General features: G+C 41.1%; 2 protein-coding genes across 7 annotated transcripts; one reads left to right on the top strand and one right to left on the bottom strand.

Annotated features, from left to right (window-relative positions):
- Positions 1–2,137: 2,137 nt before the first annotated feature.
- Positions 2,138–5,603, bottom strand: LOC136458243 (uncharacterized). Of its 2 annotated transcripts, none has more exons than XM_066458220.1 (3): positions 5,016–5,603; positions 4,481–4,655; positions 2,138–3,604 (listed from the first exon to the last, which is right to left on the bottom strand). In XM_066458220.1, the coding sequence occupies exons 2-3, from the start codon at positions 4,601–4,603 to the stop codon at positions 2,282–2,284; spliced, it is 1,446 nt and encodes a 481-aa protein (XP_066314317.1). In that variant the 5' UTR covers positions 4,604–4,655; positions 5,016–5,603; the 3' UTR covers positions 2,138–2,281. The 2 variants fall into 2 exon arrangements, with proteins under 2 accessions (XP_066314317.1, XP_066314316.1); XM_066458219.1 differs by having other exon boundaries at positions 4,481–4,636; positions 5,016–5,602.
- Positions 5,604–5,875: 272 nt separating this feature from the next.
- Positions 5,876–25,465, top strand: LOC136456013 (uncharacterized). 5 transcript variants are annotated; one of them, XM_066455767.1, is made up of 4 exons: positions 5,876–6,230; positions 6,325–6,438; positions 21,118–21,265; positions 23,701–25,465. In XM_066455767.1, exon 4 carries the CDS (start codon positions 23,718–23,720, stop codon positions 25,152–25,154), a length of 1,437 nt encoding a protein of 478 aa, XP_066311864.1. In that variant the 5' UTR covers positions 5,876–6,230; positions 6,325–6,438; positions 21,118–21,265; positions 23,701–23,717; the 3' UTR covers positions 25,155–25,465. The 5 variants fall into 5 exon arrangements, with proteins under 5 accessions (XP_066311864.1, XP_066311863.1, XP_066311862.1 ...); XM_066455766.1 differs by having other exon boundaries at positions 21,112–21,265; XM_066455765.1 differs by having other exon boundaries at positions 6,322–6,438.
- The last annotated feature ends 21 nt before the right edge of the window (positions 25,466–25,486 follow it).

Genomic DNA, 25,486 nt, shown 5'->3' with positions numbered 1-25,486 from the left:
TTGGCTCTCCGCATATCCTTACTGTCTCCAGGGTGCGCACTTTAACTGCTCGTGTCTCCGGACTGAGTTGAGCTACTCGACTTCATGGTCGGAATGACTTATCTAGCCAACTATGTGAGAGGCATGCGTTCAACATGACAAGAGGGCCTCCAACGGCCGGTCCTTAAACAACTATTTGGCTACTCAATCCAATCGCGTGTTGAATTAAGCTTTCTGTGATCCTTTGCATAAACTTAAAGCTAATCATAACTATATCAAATGCATACTTAGAGTAAACTAGTAGCATAACAACTAGAAACATAATATATAATAAGATCAAATTCATAGTAAATATGAAATATAAAGGGATACAAGGGCTATACCAATTCTCCAAAGACAGATCCGAAATCTTGAGCAATAGCCCAACTCTACTTAATCTCACTTGACTACCTTATACTTTAACAATCTAATTCCTAAGAGCTTCTTCTCTTCTCTAGATCGATTTCTCTCTTGGATAGAATGATGATGGAATGATGCCTTTCTGGAGGGGGTCGGGGGGTCCTTTTATAGGGGCACTTGGCACCCTGTGGGCCCATGAATCCATGACAACGATCCATCTCATCCCTCGATATGAACCGACCTTCAATCACTGTGGAGATTGATCCTCGAAGGCGGTGGAGAATCCACGTCGAAGGGGAGACTGACAGGCCAGGCCCACAGGTCAAGCGACCAGGGGGTGGGGTCGGCCAACCCCACCTCTCCTCCATCTCCGTTGATCTTTGGCGGTTTGTCTTTGACGGTGGATTAGAGGTCCTTGGAGTCAGTTTTGTCGCGGATAGTTTTGTATTACTGACATAGCATGGCCCACATATCTATTTTCTGGATAAAATAACCTGCATACAAATATTCACCAAAACTTATGGTATTCATTAGTTTAAACCCTCTAACCTATGTTTTGTGATTAATTTTAAGAATAAGTGTAGGTGAAATTGACGGTTTATTCTTGCAGTAGAGACTGTCAACAGGGGACAATGGTGTGTAATTTAATTTGTAAAACTACCTTGGGCATGACACTGACGCTTGCTCCAAAATCACACTATGCATGATCGAATTCTTGTGTCCCAAATGAGAATGAAATTGTGGGGATTCTGGGATCCTTCTTTTCTGGCACTTGAGGAAGTATAGCTTCTGTTAATTTTACCACATCCATGCTTTGCATCGGTCTCTTATTTGTTGAGGATGTCCTTGAGGTATCTGGCATAAGTTGGTACCTGCATAGCATCAAGTAACGGTATATGCACATAAAACTTTTGAATTACCTCAATGAACTTTTTGAATTATTGCTTATCCACAGATGGCTTGTGGTTACGAGTGGGGAATGGCAACACCCCCGTGTCAGTAGAATCCGCATGGTGTTGTCTTCACTGTGTCTCTTGAAATTGTTTGTGTTTCCTCCTCTGCTTCATCATTGCTTATTGCCTTCTTCTTTCCTATTGGGTTAGGATGTGGTGGATCACGAGTGCCGCTTTGCAGGAAGCAGCCCACCTTCTCAACTTTTGGGCAAACCTTTTTGCTGTCAGCGGTGGTTATGCTGCTAGTATTTAGAGTACATCTCTAGCTTCTGCCCAGCTAGCTAGTTCTGTTGCAAGGACCAGTGGCCTCTGCATCAGCTGGCCAAATTCATCAACGACTATGTCAAAAATTCCTCCAGTTCATAATTTAACTGCGAAATGAACATTCTCCTAATTTGTTCTGATGTTAGGCATTTGGTTTATCTGGGGGTAACCTTGTAAACGAATAGTCGTATCAATGTACACTGCGAAACTAATAAGATTGGATCATTTGAGTCCCTAAGAACAAATTTTTCTTCCTCCACAATAAATGATAATGAGTCCTTTTTATGTGAGTTCCCTATTGAACAGTTTTGAGTTATTTTTTCATTTGATGCACATCTCACAATTTTGTATGGGGTCATCAGGGTGTCGGCGTGTCGCGCATGATAATTGTGAGTATAGAATTTTTTTTTTCGAAAATGAATGTATTCCAAAATTGTATGTCGTGTGTTCTCCTGACAAAATTTAGAATATCTGAATGTATCCTTGCAACATATAGTCCACGAGATTGTTGATTACTAATCAATCCATAATAATCAGATAAATTGTACAGAAAATACAAATAATTAAAGAATTCCCACTCAATTGGGAGGCTGTTCGACATTTCCATTACATGAACTAAAAAAAGGCGTACAACAGATCGTTAAGATGAGGTCAAACTGTAAAAAACGTCACGTCACTTAGGGTCATTAATGAACAGCCAAGGCAGCCATGACCCAGAATGCAATCCCGGCCAAGAAAATGGACATATGCGCGGAGAAGGAAGCATGGTTGGCAGCTTTGAGCACATACGAGGGTGGTTCAGCCTCGTGCGTGAGGAGCCTCCATAAGAGGCCCAGGATAACGGTCGCTGCACTAAACAACACAAAAAATATGGACGGGACGCACACGGAAGCACTGGTCACGCTGGGTACTGCCACGGCCAAGAAGCCCGTAAATGCCACCTTGGTCAATTCCAACGAGGCCGGCTTAGGCTTCTTTTCATCTGATGATGAATCGGATGATGTGCTGCTGCCTGTTGCTGATCCCTGTTGCCCTGCTGATGAACTGGATGATGTACTGCCTGCTGCTGGCCCCTGCCGCTTCATCACCTCCCTGCTGTAACGCACTAGCAACACCAGAAGCACTATGACAGGAGGGAAGAGCGGCAGGAACACCGCCAATTTCCATGGGTGTGGAAGCACATCCAACGTGATCAAGACCACCACGGCCGTGATCGGCAGAGCCTGCATGACGAAATTCAGGCCCCTCATAAACTCGGCTGTCAAGACAACGCAGCCGCTGATGACATGGGGGGTCGTCCACACGTTCATGAGGGAGACGCCCAGCGCGCTGGCCACGAAGCTGATGAGCAAGGCGGCACCAAGGAACGTCTCCTGCCCTTTGACTGGGCCAGGAGCCTGCACCTGACGAGTGTTTCTCAGCAGGCCTTCCAGTGCCACGAATTCTAGCACCAGGAACATCATGACGGTTTTTCCGGCCGACAGCTCAAGCAGGTGCTCCAGCTTGCTGTGGTACTCCGCCTCCGCGTCGCCTTGTGTGGCATCGTCCCCGGCATCATCGACGACGCAGCAGCAGAGGTACCAGATGTGCACGGCAACGACACCGACCGCCATGACGGAGCAGAACGTGAGTACTAGCAGGGCGTTCTTGTGGAAGAGAAGTAGGATCCCGCAGCCCAGGGCCATGAGCAAGAAGTTGGAGAGGAACACCAGCACCTTGGACGCAGCGACCAGCCTTGGGGCGACGTAACTGAGGGGCGGCCTGCTGGCGCATGCTTCTGAGATCATCACGCACAGGAAGGGCATTATGCCCATCTGTAGAGTGACGGCTGCGAGGTGGGCGAACCTTCGTTGAAGGAGATCGATGAATGCTCCAAGCGCTCGTATCCTCCCCTGGTACTTCCCGGCGCCAGTTAAGTTGACTTTCTTGAGCACGATGGCAAGGAGCACAGGGGAAATCATGACCACGAAAGCTCCGGTGAAAGCTCGGACACGATTCTTCAGTTTTTCCTGTACACGATGATAGATGGTCAATGTATGATCAAATAATTGCGAAACTATATTGTAACTACATGTTAATTCTATGTCAAAATCTATAACCCGGAAATTAAAAACCCGTGTTCCTATTATGAATTTCAGCGAAAATGATTAAAATTTGTTAGAGATAAGTCAGTATGATTGTCCGTTACTTTTATATACATTGTGTGACTTGATATATATAATATGTGTGTGGACACCACGTCAAAACAAAAGGTCCCAAAATTTGAAGCTCGCATTCAGACATTAAAATTTTAGCAAAACTGATTAAAATTCGATGGAGATTATTCAGTATGATTCCCCGCTACTTTGTACAAATTGGTGTAACTATGTATATAAGTGGGCCCCATGTTGAAATACCCTAAAATTACAAACCTCATGTTCACCCTTAAAATTTTAGCAAAATCAAATGAATTTTTAGATGATTTAATATGATTGTCCGCTACTTTGTACAAGCTAGTGTTACTAAATATATATATGTGGGTCCCATGTTAGGGTCAGGCCTTAAAATTATATATAGATCTCATGTCACACTTTAAAATTTTGACAAAAATAACTAGAATTTATTTCAGATGAGTGAGTATGATTGCTCGCTACTTTGTGCAGATCGGTGTGCTAGATATATACTTGGGTCCCACGTCATAAACTTAAAACTTTATATTAAAGTCTACCTCTCAAGTAGTTAGGTTCAATTGACTATTTGAGTTATGTCCAATGTATTTCAAATTTTGTTGGATTAAATGATTATATGGACATCCAATGCAAAGAGTACAAACAAATCCACCACCACCTTTAATCACTCATATGTTGTACTAGTAGTTATTTCTTTTTTGAGAGGAAAGTGCTCACTATTTCATCTTGCAATAATGCTTGTCGCTGCATCTTCTTCTCAGTGCTTTTCTTTGCATTTGTATCTTGTGAACCCCCATTGATCTCCAATGTTACATGTTTTGCATCAGATTGACGAGCCATAGTATTTCCTCTTTATTTCTTACTCCCGCGCAACTGCATAATCATAAATAAACTATTCGTAATATGTTATGAATATATCTGTCATGGATGCATAAACAAAAATAAACCACACATATTAAGAGCTTGTCTGTATAAACTGAGTCCTTCCTAAGTCTTATTACATGAGCATCTGAGAGTAAGCATCGTTTTACTCTAAAAAAAATATCAATTGATGAAGACACGAAATGGGCCAGGACCATTTTCAATACCAAAAGAAGTTTAGATTTGCTCGTTATTAACCTCTCAACATATGTTAAATTTAATTCAAATAAGTTGAGAAAAGGAGGGGCGGGGGGTGATATTTGTGCTTATAGAGATGTTTTGGAAATAAATATGAAACCATATCGGATATTCAGGGATGGAAGAGGCTTACGGATTGATGAATCCTGATGATGCGACAGAGCGAGCTTGTTTGTAGGTAGAAACAGAATCAACACGAAGAAGGTCGTCGAAGCTGTTGCCGCCCGGCGCGAGGTGCTCTATTCTATCTCTCTGCGACAGAGAGTAGCTTGTGAGTCTCAGCTCGTGTCGTCAGCTTTAAGAAGAAGAGGGTGCGGGGGAGAAGAGAAGCTTCGTTGGACGAGCGAGCTTCGATCCAGTGCCCCTAGGACTAAGAGCAGACCATCTAAGGGCGGAGCGAACGACGAATCAAGAAGGCACGCCCGACTGCTTCAATCACGCGCAGACGGAAAATCACTCGGAAAGACGACCTTAAGCTCAAGTCAATGGGGCCAAGCCGCGTTCTGGCTACTGGGAGAGTGAAAAAAAAAAATCAAAACGCGCTACGTACGCGTGGTGTACGTCCACAGGCTCAGAGCACACCTAATCAACGATAGATTACATGGAACATAAGCGGAGCTATGTAATATACGGTACAGGAACGCCATATATTCATCAAGTGCTAAAATATGGCACTCGCGCGCGCAACGCATGTTAGGGGCCGGCCGGTGTCCTGATCTCGGAATGGACAGAGGAAGAAAACGCTGCTGCGGGGTCGTCCTCTCCAGTCTCGTCTCTCCTCTACGGCTCCAACCCCCGGCGGCCCGGCAGAAGACGACGACGACTTGACCCAGCGTATGCTATGCAATAGCAATAGCCTGACAGGCGACAGCTGACCAACTCACGAGGACCGATGGAGTAGTGCCAGCAAGTCGCACACACGACATCGTCCTCTCTACACCGCGTCCGCGGCTCTTCCCGTAGGATCACCCCCGGCCGCGTGAGATCCACCAGCCTACCATTAATTATCATCGCGTAGGTATTAATTAAGGTCCTCTCCCCTTGTTTCTATCTCCGTCACTTATTGATTTATACTGTTGCCTCAAGCTGAGTCCGCCCGTCTTCCCCGGTTCTTCCTCCTCTGCCAAGTTCAGTTCCATTCCAATTCCAACCGCGCGCATTCAATCAGCAAGTCTGAGCTCGCGGCACTGTTGGTGTTGGCCAACAACACGGCCTGCCTGTATCTATTACTAACTCCTCAGTGCCGGCCCTTCCGAGTTTCGACGGATCTCGGGTCGGCCGGGGCCTTTGTTCCCCAACTATACTACACGGGCATTGTCGCCGCCGTCCGTGATTCTTCAGAACTCCGGTGAGCCACCGTACCCAACCCAACGTCCCAGCTCCCAATCATATCCAGGCCTGCCGGGACCTACACCTAACCAGCTTGCACTTCTTTGCAGCAGCAAGCCCCAGCGCCGCGCCATGGAGCTACTAGCTCTGGAAACTCCGACACCCTTCTGCAGCTAGCAATTCGATCTGGTGCCGCGTACTGCCTCGCCACCTCCCTGAACCACCCGGTGAGCTTCTCTGCAGCCCACAATGCCCTCCCTTCATAACCATGCCCTTCATAACTATGCTACGGTGGCGGATTCAACAAAAATATATAGGAGGTTGAAGAAAAAGATCTAGACCAACATAAGAGTAAGTTCATTATGTCCAACAAAAGACTGATATATAGTACAGTAATTTAAAGCAGTTTTAATATTTAGTGGAAACATACAACAATTTGAGAGGAGAATGTTATTTTTTTTTTGTTTTCAACATTTTAAGTTCATCACAAATGATAATCTCAATTGGAAATTTCAGTGCCACTCGAGCTAACCTGAACTAGATTTCGCAAAAAAAAAAAAAAAAACATGAAAACACTCTCATGTATGGACATATATGGACTAAGATACAAAAAGTTTAGTTAAAATTTTTCAGCAACCCAGTCACTAATTTCCACATAGCTGATGAAATCGATAGCTTTTATTTTAGACTCAAACTGCAAGCACATATTAACTAAGACATATCTCAAATCTACACAATCAAATAAGGCACAAGCAACAAGCAAATGTAGGGATATATGGAACTTCTGGTCAGATTGTGCCAGGAGCCGGGTTCTCAATGTTTGTGTTCTTCACTGTTGAAGTGTTGTATTATACCGGGTATAGTCTCAGGTAGTTAGCATTAGCTTTGACAGTGAGGTGCCCATGACGTCGCCCACGCTCCTCCCGTGCACGCACAGCGCCGGTTCCTATAACCTGTATATGTATACTCCAGAGAGCAACACGATAACTTGTTGGCTCAATCTCTCTTCATGGTATCAGTAAGTGCAGGTTAATCCTTCCCCTGCTGTTCTTTGTCCTCCACCTCCGTGGCCGCCAACCGCTGCTCCCGATCTCCATTGCTCCGCCGTTGATCGATCTGCGGCCATGGCGGACCTGGAAGACAACCCCCTCTTCGGCTTTCACCTGTCCAGTCTTCACGCTGATTCCTCTGATGCGTCCTCTGTCAAGGACGATGCTCCTCACGTCGCTCCTCCATCCATTGCCATCCTCCAAACAGTAAACATCCAATCCCATGTTCCTGTTGTTCTTGATCTTGTCGAGCCGAATTACGATGAATGGCATTGTTTCTTTGATGCATTCATCGGGAAATTTGGTCTTGAATCCCACCTCTCCTCCCCACCCACTCCGGCGCAACGCTGTGATCCGGACTGGCACCTCCATGACCAGTGCATCTTGAGCTGGCTTTACAATTCTGTTTCCAAGTACGTGCTTGCCATCATGTGCGTTCCACAACCCACCGCACACCTCATCTGGACCGGCATCCATTCCCAGCCGTGACAATGAACTCCATCGCGCCGTGTACCTTGAAGCTGAGTTCGCAATCTTGTCCAAGGCGATATTGACATTACTCAGTACACCGGCCGCCTGAAACACCTTCAGCCTGTTCGGGAGGCCGTATCGTATCGTGGATTATTTACTGCTGGCTGGTTTGGTGTGAGAGAAAAATACTGTTCCTGGCTGGAAATTTACGATCGTTTACGACCAAGCGAACAGGCTGCTTGTCGATGCCCTCCGTGATGTTGGCCAGCCCGTGCACGACACAAGCCAAGTCCTCAATATGCTGTGCGGCCTGAGCTCGAAGTATCGCCACGCCATCCCGACGAAGCAGCCCCCCCATACGTTCCTCTCGGCGCGTTCTTATCTGCTCCTTGAGGAACACTATGACAAGGAACAAGCAAAGACTGCTGCACATCAGGCTCTTGTCGCCACCGGCGGTCGTTCATCTGCTCCTCCGGAGATTCCGGCCGAGGGCGGTTCCAGCTCTGCCACCGCCCAGCCTCCTGCGCGTCCTTTAGTGGCGAGCCATGGTGCGCCTCCGTGCCATGACAACAAAAAGGGTCGTGGGCATGGCCGTGTTCATGGCGGTTTACAGCACCCCTGTGGTTCCAGCTCGTCCGCGCCGCGTCCCTCCACAGCCTGGACACCGGGCGTCAATCCATGGACTGGGATGGTCCAAGCCTGGCCAATGCCATTCCGAGTGCCAGGCACCAACGTGCTTGGTTCCCGTCCTGATGCTCCACCCCAGCAGGCGTAGTTCGTAGGAGCGCCTGTTCCTCCCCCACCAGGCACGTTCCAACCACCGTCTTCACCCGGCGACGTTTGGAACCATCAGGCCCTTCTCGCCACGCTCGCTACATCCGGCGTTCCACCCGGCGGCCCCTAGCCCCCTGAGTGGTTCTTGGACACTAGCGCGACGTCACACATGGCATCCAATCCTGGTAACTTCCACTAGTGCAGGACTGGGTTGCAATCCCGGTTGGGAAACCCCCTTTAGTCCCGGTTGCTCAACCGGGATTGCGAATCCGGGACTAAAGCCCCCCCCCCCTTTAGTCCCGGTTCTGGAAACCGGGACTGAAAGTGTACCTTTAGTCCCGGTTGCTATTACCAACCAGGACTAAATGACCCTCAAGACATTGCACCGGGGTGGCACGTTTAGTCCTGGTTGGTGTTTCCAACCGGTACTAAAAGGTTCCTTTTTTCTATTCATTTCTTTTTCATTTTATGGTTTCTTTTCAATTCAATTCTTTTTGGTTTCGATTAGGTTTTCGTATACAAATTTTACGCTGCTAATATACGTCTATATATACGTACGTGTAAGGTTCCGTTCGAGCATTATACATAAATAACACACTAAAATGTATGAAACTATATATATACAAATATGCATGCATGAAATATGTACATATATAATAAAGTCACAAATGTACTCATGTCCTTGGGGTTTCTTGCAACCCTAATCTTCCTCCGTCGTTTGGCTACTAGGTATGAATTCTTTAGGGTCATAGTAGTACGCGCCCTTGGGATCTATGACCTGCTCCAAAAAAAATCCTGACAATGCCTCTTGAATTGCATTGATCTGGTCACATCGCAGGACCTTTCACTTCCTCCATTCAATCTTCAATTTGAATGAAAGCAAAAGTATGAATATATATATGATTATATATATCAACACAATGGTAATAAATAAATTGTGTATATTTTTACGTACTTCGAGGATCTCTTCACTTGTTCTCCTTGAGTACTCCATGAGGAACTTAGAGACGTAGTATCCACATAAGTTGTTCCCCGATCCCTGTTGCAGACACCATTTTACAAGAAAAATATTCATCATCAACCAATGAAGCATGATAATAATTAATTAAACTAAATAAAGATACGGTGACCTAGATAGTACTTACTAAGTATGGGACTATATGTAGAGGCACTTCCCAATTACCATAATGGTGTTTCTCGGCGAACGTTTTTAAGCGAAGCTCAACAAAATAAATAAATAGAGTTATATCATTAAAATGGCATAAGAGAGTATACAGTGTGTGCGAGACCAAAATTACCACTGGAGTATATCGAGGATTTCTTGGTAATCTTCTCGGGGTTTTGTCGCTGAGTCAAAGATTTTTACACGACTCCTAGTCATATCGATGACCACTAGTATCATGTGAAAGCTACATATTTACACACAGACATAACTCATTAACTAAAGTCAACATGGAGTAAGCAAAATAAAATGGGCACAAGACATTCACACTCATTTGAAGCCGTATGGGAAGAGTATCAGTGTCTTGTTAGTGTTCTTATCTAAGAACCTGAACATAAGCTTCTCCACTTGTGGTCATCATTTATCATATGGAGTAACCCTGTCCTTGAATACGCGATTCGGATCAATGAAACCAACCTCAGTCATCGCTTTTTTCTTTAGTTTCAGCATCTCATATCTGCATATATATAGTACAATATATATAGTGTGAGGATAACTATATATAAACAATGAAATAACGTGCAAGTTACTTCAATTAAATTGTAGAAAGAATCACTTACAGACACCAACAACTAACAAGAGATTTGTCGAGAGCGTCCCGGTGTAATAGTTGGTGTAATTCATTGAACTTAATATGTACAACGTCATAACCCAAGTAATGCTCTAGTCTCACTCTGGCAACAAGCCATGCTTCTTCGTCATTCTCGGTCACTTTTAAGTACCACTTGTTCAACAAGAACATCTGCATACCCAGTGATGAGTAGTACTTAGGGTTCACAAGACTCTAGCCATACACATAGGTCCGGTAAATATCATTATCGCCTGTTGGTATCGATGCTCCCCCCATGAGTTGTTCAGCTGTGAGACCTGTGGTGGCCATGAAGTCTTCCAGTGTCTCCTTATTTATTGGACCGCCTTGTGTGTTTGTGAAATCACCTTCAACAACTAGTGGGTCGATAGATTGCTTAGATTGCTGCATGAGCTGTGCAACATCTTTTCATGCTATCTTCGCTTTCAACGATGCCTTATATGACTTGTCAAGAGAGCGTTCATAGTCTGATAATGGCAAGGGCTTACGTGCAGCACGCTGCTTTTTCTGGCGCTCACAGATTTTTTCCTTAGTTCTCGTTGAGCTATGTAGTGCGGCTTTGGCGGATTTTTCTCAAGTTCCAACTTCCTTGCTCTCGATTCTGCTAAACCTTGCTTCCAGTTAATCAAATTTTTTTGTGCCACCGCTTTTGATTCCTCTTCAGACTGCTCATATCATCAAAGGCATCGTATTCAGTAAAACCACGAATAAACATGTTGTCATCATCCCCTTTTGTTTCTTCATCTTCTTCCATTATAACACATCTTTCTCCGTGCTTAGTCCAATAAATATAGTTTGGCATGAAACCCAACATAAACAGGTGTTCGTGAATTTTCCTTGAGCAAGAATAATTCTTCTCATTCTTACATAGAACATATGGGCAGCACATGAAACCATTCTGTGTGTTTGCCTTGGCCACATTTAAGAAATCATGCACGCCCCTCATGAACTCTGGGGAGCAGCGGTCAGCGTTGTACATCCATTGCCGGTTCATCTGCGTTACGTACATGACGTACACCATATAAAAAACTTGTAATTACCCATATTATACAACATGCATGGTTAGTAGTTAATTAAAAGATCCAAAATATCTATCAATCAACATGATTAATTAATATCCTATACCACATAGTTGTTTCACAGAGTCTCGAACATTAATTTATTAAAGCCTTGATACAATGTAGATAATCCCAAATAGCACTAAACAAACTAAACCTACAATGCACTTCAACAGAATAAGGATTTCGTGACTAATTCCAACTGAAACAGATAAATCATTCTTCTGCTGGTTTACTGCCTCATCATACACAAGTGCACTCTCATCATCTGCCTTAGTCTCTTTTGCAAGAGATTTTTAGATGTGCTCAACATACTCTTCCTTCCAGTACCTACTGTCACATGATCCAGTGCCAACCCACTGAAATTACAACAATAAATCAAGAACTTTAATGAAAATCATCACAAAAATGGCTACAAACCATAGCAAAACACGACAAAAAATTGCTCACTTTGCGATCCGGACACATGTAGTGTAGCACCCGGTTTTAAGAAAAAAACCAGATACACACCATATGTGAGCCCAGGAAGTCAAATCTCACATATAGCTACAAATAAAGGTAATATCAAAAGACAATGCTTAAATACATAGCGTAATAGTATAAAGATTATAACCTCAGAGTATAGACAAACGTAAAGACAACTCCGATCTTTAGGCGAAGACTCCAAATCCACAGGGACAACTGACTGGTTGACCACAAGCCTAATTCCTCAAAACTCTAGCAATCTAGTACCTATCCGAGATTTTTATCCAAATAATTGAAAATAAAGAAAGCGTAAGTACATGTCGTACTCAACAAATATAATATGGGGTTCATGAGGCTTAAAAGGCTGACACTGGTTTAACTGCGATTAGCTTTTAATGAGTCATGATTTTAGCAATTGAGTAGCAACAAGTTCACCTCAAGCCCATAAACACATGATCAGGTAAACATGAATAATGAATAGCTTAAACAATTAACCATTAGTGAGCATCTTCATCATCCATATCATTAGTGTTCATCATCTATTCCGTAAATGTTCCAAGGCCACTCGTGACCATGAGCACGACTGATATATCAGTTTTACACTCTGTAGAGGTTGTACACTTTCACTGTGAGTCGTGATTTATCCTTTCGCCCGAGGTGATCAGCCTCTTGACCCACTACCAAGGAAGGCCGGCAGGGTTCACTATGAAACCTTTCAAAGGTTCGTCTAACAAGTTAGGGCCGCTAGGTTTCTGTGGCCTGCGAATGTAGAGCTCCCCTTCCGGTAGGCACAATGACGCGCAGCCTATACACTAATGGACAGAGGCCACACTATATTCAACCTGAAACACACCCCTCTTGCGCCATAAAGGTAACCACTAACAAGCTAGAAAAGGTCCTCATACTGAGCTAAAGCCAGAGCCATGTAGCCCTCACAGCTGTACTGTAAGTCTCGAATGATCACTTACAGATAAGTCCTTAGGGAGAGAAATCTAGAGCACCATAAAAACAGCCCAATGCTCTAGCCCCCTTGTTCCGTATTGCTAAAAAGCATCTTTTAATGTTTATTTAATATTCCATTAGTGAAGTTACAAGATCATGGTTGTAGTTGAGCATTAGCATCATACTACCTAATGCAGTACCCCATAGGAGTCAAGGTACAAGTACAAAAGACTAAGATATCCTTAGTGGTAGTCAAGGTAGACACATGCAGTATGAATTAAATGATTAACAGTGAATAGGCAATAAGGATGGTCCTATGCTATACTTGCCTTAAAACATCGATCCTTCGGTAAGCTTTAATCTTCAACGTACTCCTTCTTGATCACCACGTATATCTCACCAACTGGACGTAATCATAAAGCACCACACAAACATCCATACAATCATACACGAAGCAAATAATAGATCTAAATTAGAACAGTACACCAAATATAACATCAAATTCAGATGAAAAGTTTGTAAAACGAATCTACGTCTTACTATGAACACACAGACGCGAAAAGCACGCTAATCGGAGCTACGATTAAAAAGATACAACTATCGATAGATTTACTCATAAAACTATTAGCTTCATGTGTCTTAATGGTATAAAAACATATATAAGATATTTTATAGAGATTATAATTTAAGTCAAATTTAGATTTGATTTATAAAACTAAAGTGAAACAAATCATATTCTATTTATAAAATCCAGTTGCATAATTGTTATTTAAGATATGATTCAAACCATGAAATTCCAGTATTAGTGATATGATAAACACTATTACTAACGCGTAGATCTTGACGCTATGAATCTAACGCAACTTGAATGGACTAAAGCGGATCTAAGACGAAGAAGATATGATTTAAACAAGATTTCTTTTAGTTAAATATTAGATTAAATCTAATCATGAATTTTAAAAGTTAAAAACATACTGAATAGTAGTATAAACACGTAGATTATGAAATTATGAACCTAACGCAAGTTGAACGGATCAAATCAGAGTTAAAACAGAGAAGTTATGGCTAAAACAAAATCAATAACAATTCTGTAAATAGTTGAAAACGTATTTTGGATCTAAACCAATGAAACTACGCTTTTAAAAGAAGACGACGAAGTCTGGGAAAACATTTTGGATGGAGGTCTTACCTAGGGGTACCTCGGCGGCGTAGGAGGAGCAAGACGGCAACGGCAACGGCGACGACGACGACGACGGCAATGGCAACGGCGAGAGAACGAGGAGAAAAATATAATTTACTACATAAGGGATTTCCCAAACTAGGGGCTCTCCATATGGTAGTTTTAGTGTGCTTTGCCCAAGGGGTTGGTTGATATATATAGGAAGAAAAACTCCCCACATCCACGTCAACTAGCGATATGGTACTAATTGATGTTACCCCCTCCACATTTACTAATGAGCCTAAATAAACATTAAAGCCCATTAGTAAATAAATGCATGGGCCTTTAGGATTTATTAGGATTATTGCACATGGGCTTTGAGCGTTGGGATAAATGAGAGATTTATTATTTTCAGAATTAATTAATTTCGTGCATAAAATAATTTTAGAAAAGTCCAGAATTGATATTTAAGCCACAAAAAATACTCCGGGACCTCCGAAAATTTGGGGAAAATTTTCAGAGACACTTTGAAACATGATGAACCCAAATAAAGTATTTGAAGCTCATAGAAATATTGTTGGGAACTTGGAACATAAAGATTAAAGTGAAGGAGGCAGGAACTAAATTCCAGAAAGAAGCTGGAAAATTCCTAGAGATAGATATTCATCTCCTAAACGTATAAAAAACACACATTTTGCACATAGAAACACGAGGTGTGACCGGCATGAATGCAACAAACACATTTCTACCTTATGATAAATTTTAAATTAATAAATTTTTTTATTTTCCTATATTTTCATGTGCATAAAAATTCACAAATAAATCATTTTAACTCTATTTTTAAAAGTGGCAAATTTTGGGGTGTTACAATTCTACCCCCCTTAAGATGAATCTTGTCCTTGAGATTCGGAAGACGTTGACTAAGAGATAGGGAATACTCCGTCGTTACACTCTTCTTTACTTTCTCGTGTAGTTCCATCGTCTTGATAAGAATTCCGTCTTACTTCGCATACCTGTGAATCTTACTCCAAGTAACTTGCCCAACTAATTCCAAGATTTTTGACAAATGCTCCAAACAATGATCTTGGTTAAACCTCCCTTGAACCTTTAATCAAACTTTTTTGAGACTCTGAGTTTCTCTCATATCTTTGGGTACCACCACGCTTCTGCTGCGCAAACTAGAACGTAGGATACTTCATCTTGTAAATTCCTCAACTTGGCTACCCCCCTTAAGAAGAGATAAACTAGGGGACACCAAAGTATAGCTTGCACATTCTTTTAGATGAGCTAACTAATATCAAGATGTTCTGACATCCCAACGATACTCTTGTGTATGGGCAAGAACAAGAAATCTGGAATGCCTCGCGAGATGAAAAACAACAGCACAGTAAAATAGCTGTAACTCTCATTCTACTAATCCGATGAAGTCGTAGCTTATATCGTTGGAAAGCTTATCAAATTCTCCACAACTTCCTTATAGAATACTTTTCCAAATTCTGCTGTTAACTTGGTCAAAAACAGGGTACAACAGAAACTACTCCAAGTTCCAAACAGCACAGATGCATCGCCTTGTGATTTTCATATCTCCATAACCAAAATAGCTATTAGGGTGATTCTTACGCTCAGAGAAAGATATTGAAGTCTACTGTTGTCCAGAATTTTCTTATGATTTATGATAGTCCAAAATCAGAGATATAAGCCGAAGAGTGCAGGCTGCTCCGGAAAGACAGGATAGAGAGAACACAAGAAAACCATACCCCAACTATTTGTTTCACTAATCCTTATACCTTAAGCCTATAAACTAAATGAAATTGTGGGAACACCCAACAAGATCATTGCAATCATTACATAGATGCAAAACAATCATAAGCATAATGACAATTCATCAAGCAATAAAGATGCACAATTCAATCATTGACTCAACTTACGATATTATCGTCTTTATTGTACTAGGGGTAACAATCCTAAGACTTATCTTCTGAGTACGCAAGAAGGTGGTAAGAGATGGTTCTAAAAGCATATCAAATCATGGGGTGAAGATGAGAACAAAGGCTTAAAACAAGCATCAAGGAGGAGATAAATATCAAGGATAGATATATAGTAGAGAAGAAAATATCAAGATTTATAGAATAAGGATTTTATAGCAATTTCAAAACCTTAAGATGGCCAATTTCTAACTAGGCTTTACGTCCTACAGTCAGCATTGCTCTGATACCACTTTGTAGCACCTGGTTTTAAGAATAAAACCAGATATACATCATATGTGAGCCTAGGAAGTCAAATCTCACATATAGCTACAAATAAAGGTAATATCAAAAGACAATGCTTAAATACATAGCATAATAGTATAAAGATTATAACCTCAGAGTATAGACAGCGTAAAGACAACTCCGATCTTTAGGCGAAGACTCCAAATCCACAGGGACAACTGACTGGTTGACCACAAGCCTAATTCCTCCAAACTCTAGCAATCTGGTACCCATCCAGGATTTTTATCCAAATAATTGAAAATAAAGAAAGCGTAAGTACATGTCGTACTCAACAAATATAACATGGGGTTCATGAGGCTTAAAAGGCTAACACTGGTTTAACTGCGATTAGCTTTTAATGAGTCATGATTTTAGCAATTGAGTAGCAACAAGTTCACCTCAAGCCCATAAACACATGATCAGGTAAACATGAATAATGAATAGCTTAAACAATTAACCATTAGTGAGCATCTTCATCATCCATATCATTAGTGTTCATCATCTATTCCGTAAATGTTCTAAGGCCACTCGTGACCATGAGCACGACTGATATATCAGTTTTACACTCTGTAGAGGTTGTACACTTTCACTGTGAGTCGTGATTTATCCTTTCGCCCGAGGTGATCAGCCTCTTGACCCACTACCAAGGAAGGCCGGCAGGGTTCACTATGAAACCTTTCAAAGGTTCGTCTAACAAGTTAGGGCCGTTAGGTTTCTGTGGCCTGCGAATGTAGAGCTCCCCTTCCGGTAGGCACAATGACGCGCAGCCTATACACTAACGGACAGAGGCCACACTATATTCAACCTGAAACACACCCCTCTTGCGCCATAAAGGTAACCACTAACAAGCTAGAAAAGGTCCTCATACTGAGCTAAAGCCAGAGCCATGTAGCCCTCACAGCTGTACTGTAAGTCTCGAATGATCACTTATAGATAAGTCCTTAGGGAGAGAAATCTAGAGCACCATAAAAACAGCCCAATGCTCTAGCCCCCTTGTTCCGTATTGCTAAAAAGCATCTTTTAATATTTATTTAATATTCCATTAGTGAAGTTACAAGATCATGGTTGTAGTTGAGCATTAGCATCATACTACCTAATGCAGTACCCCATAGGAGTCAAGGTACAAGTACAAAAGACTAAGATATCCTTAGTGGTAGTCAAGGTAGACACATGCAGTATGAATTAAATGATTAACAGTGAATAGGCAATAAGGATGGTCCTATGCTATACTTGCCTTAAAACATCGATCCTTCGGTAAGCTTTAATCTTCAACGTACTCCTTCTTGATCACCACGTATATCTCACCAACTGGACGTAATCATAAAGCACCACACAAACATCCATACAATCATACACGAAGCAAACAATAGATCTAAATTAGAACAGTACACTAAATATAACATCAAATTAAGATGAAAAGTTTGTAAAATGAATCAACGTCTTACTATGAACACACAGACGCGAAAAACACGCTAATCGGAGCCACGGTTAAAAAGATACAACTATCGATAGATTTACTCATAAAACTATTAGCTTCATGTGTCTTAATGGTATAAAAACATATATAAGATATTTTATAGAGATTATAATTTAGTCAAATTTAAATTTGATTTATAAAACTAAAGTGAAACAAATCATATTCTATTTATAAAATCTAGTTGCATAATTGTTATTTAAGATATGAGTCAAACCATGAAATTCTAGTATTAGTGACATGATAAACACTATTACTAACGCGTAGATCTTGACGCTATGAATCTAACGCAACTTGAATGGACTAAAACGGATCTAAGACGCAGAAGATATGATTTAAACATGATTTCTTTTAGTCAAATATTAGATTAAATCTAATCACGAATTTTAAAAGTTAAAAACATACTGAACAGTAGTATAAACACGTAGATTATGAAATTACGAACCTAACGCAAGTTGAACGTATCAAATCGGAGTTAAAACAGAGAAGTTATGGCTAAAATAAAATCAGTGGCAATTCTGTAAATAGTTGAAAACGTATTTTGGATCTAAACCAATGAAACTACGCTTTTAAAAGTAGAAGACGAAGTCTGGGAAAACATTTTGGATGGCGGTCTTACCTAGGGGTACCTTGGCGGCGTAGGAGGAGCAAGACGACAACGGCAACGGCGACGGCGACGACGACAGCAACGGCGAGAGAACGAGGAGAAAAATATAATTTACTACACGAGGGATTTTCCCAAACTAGGGGCTCCCCATATGGTGGTTTTGGTGTGCTTTGTCCAAGGGATTGGTTGATATATATAGGAAGAAAAACTCCCCACATCCACGTCAACTAGCGATATAGTACTAATTGATGTTACCCCCTCCACATTTACTAATGGGTCTAAATAAACATTAAAGCCCATTAGTAAATAAATGCATGGGCCTTTAGGATTTATTAGGATTATTGCACATGAGCTTTGAGCGTTAGGGATAAATGAGAGATTTATTATTTTTGGAATTAATTAATTTCATGGATAAAATAATTCTAGAAAAGTCCAGAATTGATATTTAAGCCACGAAAAATAATCCGGGACCTCCGAAAATTTGGGGAAAATTTTCAGAGACACTTTGAAACATGATGAACCCAAATAAAGTATTTGGAGCTCATAGAAATATTGTTGGGAACTTGGAACATAAAGATTAAAGTGAAGGAGGCAGGAATTAAATTCCAGAAAGAAGCTGGAAAATTCCTAGAGATAGATATCCATCTCCTAAACGTATAAAAAACACACATTTTGCACATAGAAACATGAGGTGCGACCGGCATGAATGCAACAAACACGTTTCTACCTTATGATAAATTTTAAATTAATAAAAAATTTTATTTTCCTATGTTTTCATGTGCACAAAAATTCACAAATAAATCATTTTAACTCTATTTTTAAAAGTGGCAAATTTTGGGGTGTTACATATAGAAGATGCGCCCTTGGTTGAGACCCTTCTTCTTCTTCACCCTATACTCCCTCACAATCTTCTACCCACACTTGCCGCACGCAATGAGAGGGAGGTCCAGCCTCAGCTACTTAGGGTCCCCATGCGAGGCCGAAGACCCGGAAGCAGTCGCCATCTACGACTATCTATACTCATTTTCATCAACTATTATAAGTTTCTCATTTTGTAAACCATGGAATTAAATGAGCTTTATACTAAAAAAAACCTTTTATTTCTCAATTTACTAAACCATGCATGAAATGAGGCAATGGAAAGTGCATACTAGTTTTGATGAGCTACTATAAGATTCCTTCATTTACATATGCAAACTATCAAGCGATTTTGAGCTCAAATGCCATATAAATGAAAAATATCCACCATTATTCCCAATCTAGAAAACCAAAAATTTCTCTATTTCTAGACCATGAAATGAGACAATAAAAGGTGCATACTAGTTTTGATGAACTACTATAAGATTTCTTTTTCTTCATATTCAAACTATCAAGTGATTTCGAGCTCAAATGGTATATAAATAAAAAAATCCACCATCATTTCCAATCTAAAAAACCATAAATTTCTCTATTTCTAAACCTAGAAATGAGCCATGCTAGTGATGAAACATGGGAGTATGAAGTTGGTAACCTTTAGAACCGAAGAATTAATGGAGGAATGAAGTCTTCACCAACCCCGCAAGCATGAACTTCTTACATGAGCAAGAACAAAGAGTAGGCAGAGAGCTTGAAATGGCTTGGGCTGGGGGAGGATGAAGGAGAAAGTATATAGCCCGGGACATGTAGTCCCGGTTTATGGTATAAACCCATACTACAGGTAGCGTTCTATTCCCGGTTGAAGCCACCAACCGAGATTAAAGGTTTAGTCATGGCTGGTAGCTTCAACCAGGACTGGAGGATGACCTTTAGTCCCGGTTTGAACCACGGACCGGGACTAAAGGTCCCCTCCTACTCCCCTCCTGCAAAAGCTGCGCCTCTAGCCGTTGGGCAGGGGACTTTAGTCCTGGGCCCAAAAATGGCTGGGACTAAAGCCTAGAACCGAAAGTCTGTTCTCTACTAGTGTTCCCCACCTCTCAACCTCTTTCTCATTCGGCTCCCATTACCGTGGGCAACGACGATCTCTTGCCGGTCACCCACCGTGCCTCCACCGCTATTGCTACTCACCACTCTCCTCTTCTCAAAAACATTCTTATTTCTCCATCTCTAGTCAAGAACCTTGTTTCAGTTCGTTCCCTCACACGTGACAATAATGTGACTGTTGAATTTGATCATTTTGGTTTTTCCATCAAGGACATCCCGACCCAAGCGGTACGTCGCCCACGCTCCTCCCGTGTGCGCACAGCGCTGGTTCTTGTAACCTGTATATGTATACTCCAGAGAGCAACACGATAACTTGTTGGCTCAATCTCTCTTCATTCACAAACTTGCGGTGGAGCACCCCCAATTACAAACTTATTTTGAACATTTTCAAATTCACAATAACGATCTCAATCTATTATTTAGCCATTCAATCAACATAGGAGTACATCTAAAGAAGATTTCAAGCGACTCTTGTATCATATAAAATTGTGCAACATAGAAGTACTCCTTATTCAAAATTTGAGCATTTTAAAATAGTGTAAAAACAGACAAATAAAAAAAACCCTGTCTATTGGCTGATGGTGCCAGCGGCTGGCCCCTTGGCTGTCTGGTCGGCTACGGCCTATGGCTACCTTGAAAAGCGGAATAAAAATACTATTCTTTTTTATATACTTGGCTAAAGTTGAGTTTCATTAACTTCTCAAAAAGCGAGAACAATATTCTTTTTTTTGATGGAGTGATTATCATATAAGAAAAAGTGAATCATTCTTCTCTTTTCTCAATCAAATAGAGAACTTTTACAATTTTCTCTTTTCATGTGATTTTATTGTTCTTTTTAATTATTGTGGCACATTGACTCTAGTAACTTCATTTTTTTATTAGGAACAGGAGGAACATATATATTGCATTGGCTGTGCAGTAATTGGCTACTCCCCCTTTGCGAGGATATATGCCAAGGTGGTTAACTTTGGTGAGGAGACTTGTTTCAACAACCTTACAATCTACGACCTACGTCCCAAAATATAGCTACTTCCAGGTTTGTCCTAATTCATATCATTTTAACATGACCAAGTTTTAGAAATGTTAATTAACATCTACACACCACCAACTAAGTATGTGAAAAATTATTAAATAATTGTTCTTCTTTTATGTCTTTAAATAATTGTTCTTCTTTTATGTCTTTAGAAAGATTTAGTAGAGTGGAATGCAGAGGTACTTGTCCAAATATAAAATATTGTTGTGCTCACAATTAAACTGATCATAGCTTTGGACAAATACATATTTATACCGCGGGTCTCAACAAAATAAGTAGTGAATGTGTTTCTCTCGTCTCTCATTAGTGAGTGTTTGTTTAGGAATTTTCTTTCTAACGATTTTTATGTTTCCCATACTGTTAGTGTAACTGAACTAACTGCAATACGACTAAAATCGTAGCATCATTTCCGTACAATTCTTATGCCTATTATTCGTATTATAGTTGCATACATTACTACAAAAACGATTTGTAGCAACGTTTTGTTTTCTTTGTAGGGGCGGCTCTATATTGAGCCGCTCCTACAAATGGTTGCCAAATAAGCCGCCCTTACAAATGGATTTATAGGGGCGGCCGGTGTTATCAGCCGCCCCTACAAATGACCCGATTTTTAGGGGCGGCTCTATATCCAGCCGCCCTTATAAATCGGATTTGTAGGGGCGGCTCAATATTGAAGTGCCTCTACAAATAGACGCCGAGTATTAAAAATTAAGCACTAAAATTCAAATTTTGTAAACGACTTTGGATAGAGAAACAATCAAAATGAAAGTTGTAGATCTCGAAAAGTTATGAAACTTTGTAGTTGACAACTTTTTCAGTTGAGATCATTTACTACTTGAAAATACTGTTTGAAATTAAAATTTGAAATTGTTGAAGAACTCTGATTTCTCTTTTTAATCTCTGGCTAAAACTTGTAACTAGTCTTTCTCCCTCGTACTAACTTTAAATTTGATGATTTTTTTTCTAAAAATTTCTAAAATTATGCCCTATCAATTTATTGTGTTCTTACCACTATTATTTTATCCATCTTTTCATGTGACCGTGTTTTATCTATTTGAATTTTGAATTTAAAAAAATAACAACTTCAAACGTTATTTTGGAACACTATTTGATTTCAGATGAAAAAATCATGAACATAGAAGTTGCAGAACTTATCAAGATCTACAAGTTTTATTTTGGTCATTTTTTCATCCGAAAAAGTGGTAATAATATTGTTCATAAAATTTACATATCTCTCTTATAGTTTCATAAACAATAAGAGGGATATCTAACATTTGTGAACAATGTTACTACCACTATGTCGGATGAATAAATGATCAAAATAGAAGTTGTAGATCTCGGAAAGTTATGGAACTCTGTAGTTGACAACTTTTTAATTTGAAATCATCTTGTTAAGGAAAACTACATTTGAATTTCAAAAAATTTGAAATTTGAATTTTTTAAATGACCTCGGGTGGACAAACAGCAAAAATGAAATTTGTAGATCTCAAAAAGTTATGAAACTTTGTAGTTGATAACTTTTTGATTTGAAATCATCTTGTCATCGAAAACTACGTTTGAATTTCTCAATTTTGAAATTTAAATTTTGTAAATGACCTTGGATGGAGAAACTACCAAAATAAAAGTTGTAGATCTCGAAAAGTTATAAAACTTTGTAGTTGATAACTTTTTCATTTGAATTAGTTTAGGGCCTCAAATAATCAGTTTATGCTCAGTTTTGTATAATATGTGGGGAACCAAAATGGAACGTAGACATAAGTGATCATGAGGTGCAGTGGTAGAGGAGTTTTCGCACGAGCGAGAGGTCTCGTGGGTTCGAAACCTGGCTGGCGCAAAGTGTGCAAAAATCATGAAAAAATGCTACAACCGTAGAGTGAGGGTGTGTTTGGCTGCCGGTGGGGTTCTCCTCGGATTAAAAAAAATTGCTATTTTTTTGCCCCTTTTTTCGTGATTTCTGGAAATTGATTTGTAGGGGCGGCTCAATATCCAGCCACCCCTACAAATCGATTTGTAGGGGTGGCTGAGGGTGTGTTTGGCTGCCGGTGGGGCCCTCCTCGGATTAAAAAAATAGCTATTTTTTGCCCCTTTTTTTGTGATTTCTGGAAATTGATTTGTAGGGGCGGCTCAATATCCAGCCGCCCCTACAAATCAATTTGTAGGGGCAATCTGAGAACCGCCTCTATAAATCAGTGATTTGTAGCCGCCCTTACATACGGGCAGCTAGCAAAACCGCCTCTACATAGGGTTACCAGCCGCCTCTAAAAACCTTTTTCTACGTAGTGATATGTTAGATCTTGGTCATTATAATGTAGCCACATCAAATGTCGTGTAGATGTTTCGTATATATGTTTATGAGATATTTTGCTAGAATATTATTTACTCTGTTTCCGTCGACATTCGCTGAATTATTGCTTCTGTTTTCTAAAACATGCATGAAGCTTGTGGCGTCAATATAATGGAGCTAAAGAGCAACAGTGAAAATTTATGTGACAGCTTGACATTACATACGGTATCTGTCATGATAACGGTTAGCTTGTTCAGAGGACCGGAGGGGGAGGACGTGTTTGTTGGATTTTCATTTATGCTTGGCTTCTTTGTTCGGAAGTATTTGTGGATGCTGCGTTCCGAGAGGGCCCGATTCATCGGTCTGGATATTTACACGAACACGGTTGCTGTAGTGGTCACTGCATATGCACTGTTACTCGCAAACAGTTTGCAGTACATCATCCTTGTTCCCTTCCCAATCAGTGTGGCTGGCTTCATCATTTATCTGTACAAGGAAAGATTGGAGCACCATGGCACTACTGGAGCTGAGGATAGTAGTAAGGATAGAAAGAAACCTCACAAACCTGGGGGAGCACCAACTCACCTGAGTACTGGATCAAAGGTCGACGACGATGGCTTGTTGGAGAAAGATGGCAAGAAAACCGGGGAACTTGAAATGGTGATAATACCATATTTTATGCTACTAATCAGTGCAATAGTAATCCCATACAAAGACAGCCCTGTTCTGTCTCACTTCCTGCTCTTCTCATGTTGCGCGCTAGGGACACTGGCACTGCTCTATTCCAGACTGGCTGAAGCAAGTCCGGCCTTGAAACCGGCACTGGAATGTATCCAGATGGCCTACATGGTGATGCTGTTCATAACAGTGCACACGGTGGCTGCAGAATGGCTGGGAGAGATCACGGCATTGGTCACCATGCCTGAGCTGATTGCAGGGCTTGTATGGTTCTATACTACTCTTCTCCACGGCGACACTTATAATAGTAGAGTCAGATCAGATAAAGATAGTAGAGTCGGTTCCAGTAGTAGTTCGGATGCAACTCAAATCCCAAGTTCGGAAACAAAACAGGTTTCTGCTAGTATCTTTGTTAAAGGCTTCATCTTCGATGGATCCATGTTCATTCCCCTCGGAGCTGTTTTGGCAGGCTTAATAACATCCACTTTCGCATATGACGGCGAACTCCTGGCCACATGGAACACCATGGCGACTGTCGCCTGTAGCATTGCAGGGTGCTTGCCATATCTCAGCATATGGATGGTATCGAGGTGGCCTGGCCGCATACCTAGCTCAGATAAGGCGATTCGGTTGCTAAAGTTTGCTGCAAATATGTGCTTGACTGGAGCTTGTCTGATGCTGTTTGCCTTGCTTGCTGAGAAGACACTGGCTTATCGTTTGTTTGGTTTGGATGAGATTATTGATCCTAGTCTACTCAAACATCTTCCGGCTGTTTACTTCAGTACAGCGGTAGCCCTGTGTTTCTTTGGGAAGCATCTTGCTCGTGCATTGGCAGATCTAGGGGAGGGGCTAGGGGGACTCCAGTCCTCCCCTGCTGCTCGTGCTTCAATGGAGACGAAGGGCAGGAGGAGGAGGAAGAAGAAAATATAGATGAGAAGAAGATGGGGACGTCGACAATGAAGAGCTAGAGATGACCTTCGTTCTAACATGAGTCCGCCTCTGCTTTACCTGTTGTTGGTTTTGCTGCTGAGTGTAAAGCACTCCGACCAAGCGACCTTGCAAAAAAAAAAAGTAAAATGGGACAAACAAGATTTGTAATCCCCATCCAATTGTATGTTTATTTGTCTGCAAAGTGAAGCTGTGTACTTTGTTTGTCATGTATAAATTGTACCATATGTTATCATAGGTGTAATGAGAATAATCATCAACAATGACAAAATTGCATCTGTTACCAGGTTGGAGATTTCAGGCCAATATCTCTA

The sequence above is a fragment of the Miscanthus floridulus genome, chromosome 6, assembly GCF_019320115.1.
Source record: "Miscanthus floridulus cultivar M001 chromosome 6, ASM1932011v1, whole genome shotgun sequence".
NCBI classification, from domain to species: Eukaryota; Viridiplantae; Streptophyta; class Magnoliopsida; order Poales; family Poaceae; genus Miscanthus; species Miscanthus floridulus.
Note: the sequence above shows the minus strand (reverse complement) of the source record. Positions and strands in the feature narration are given on the sequence as shown.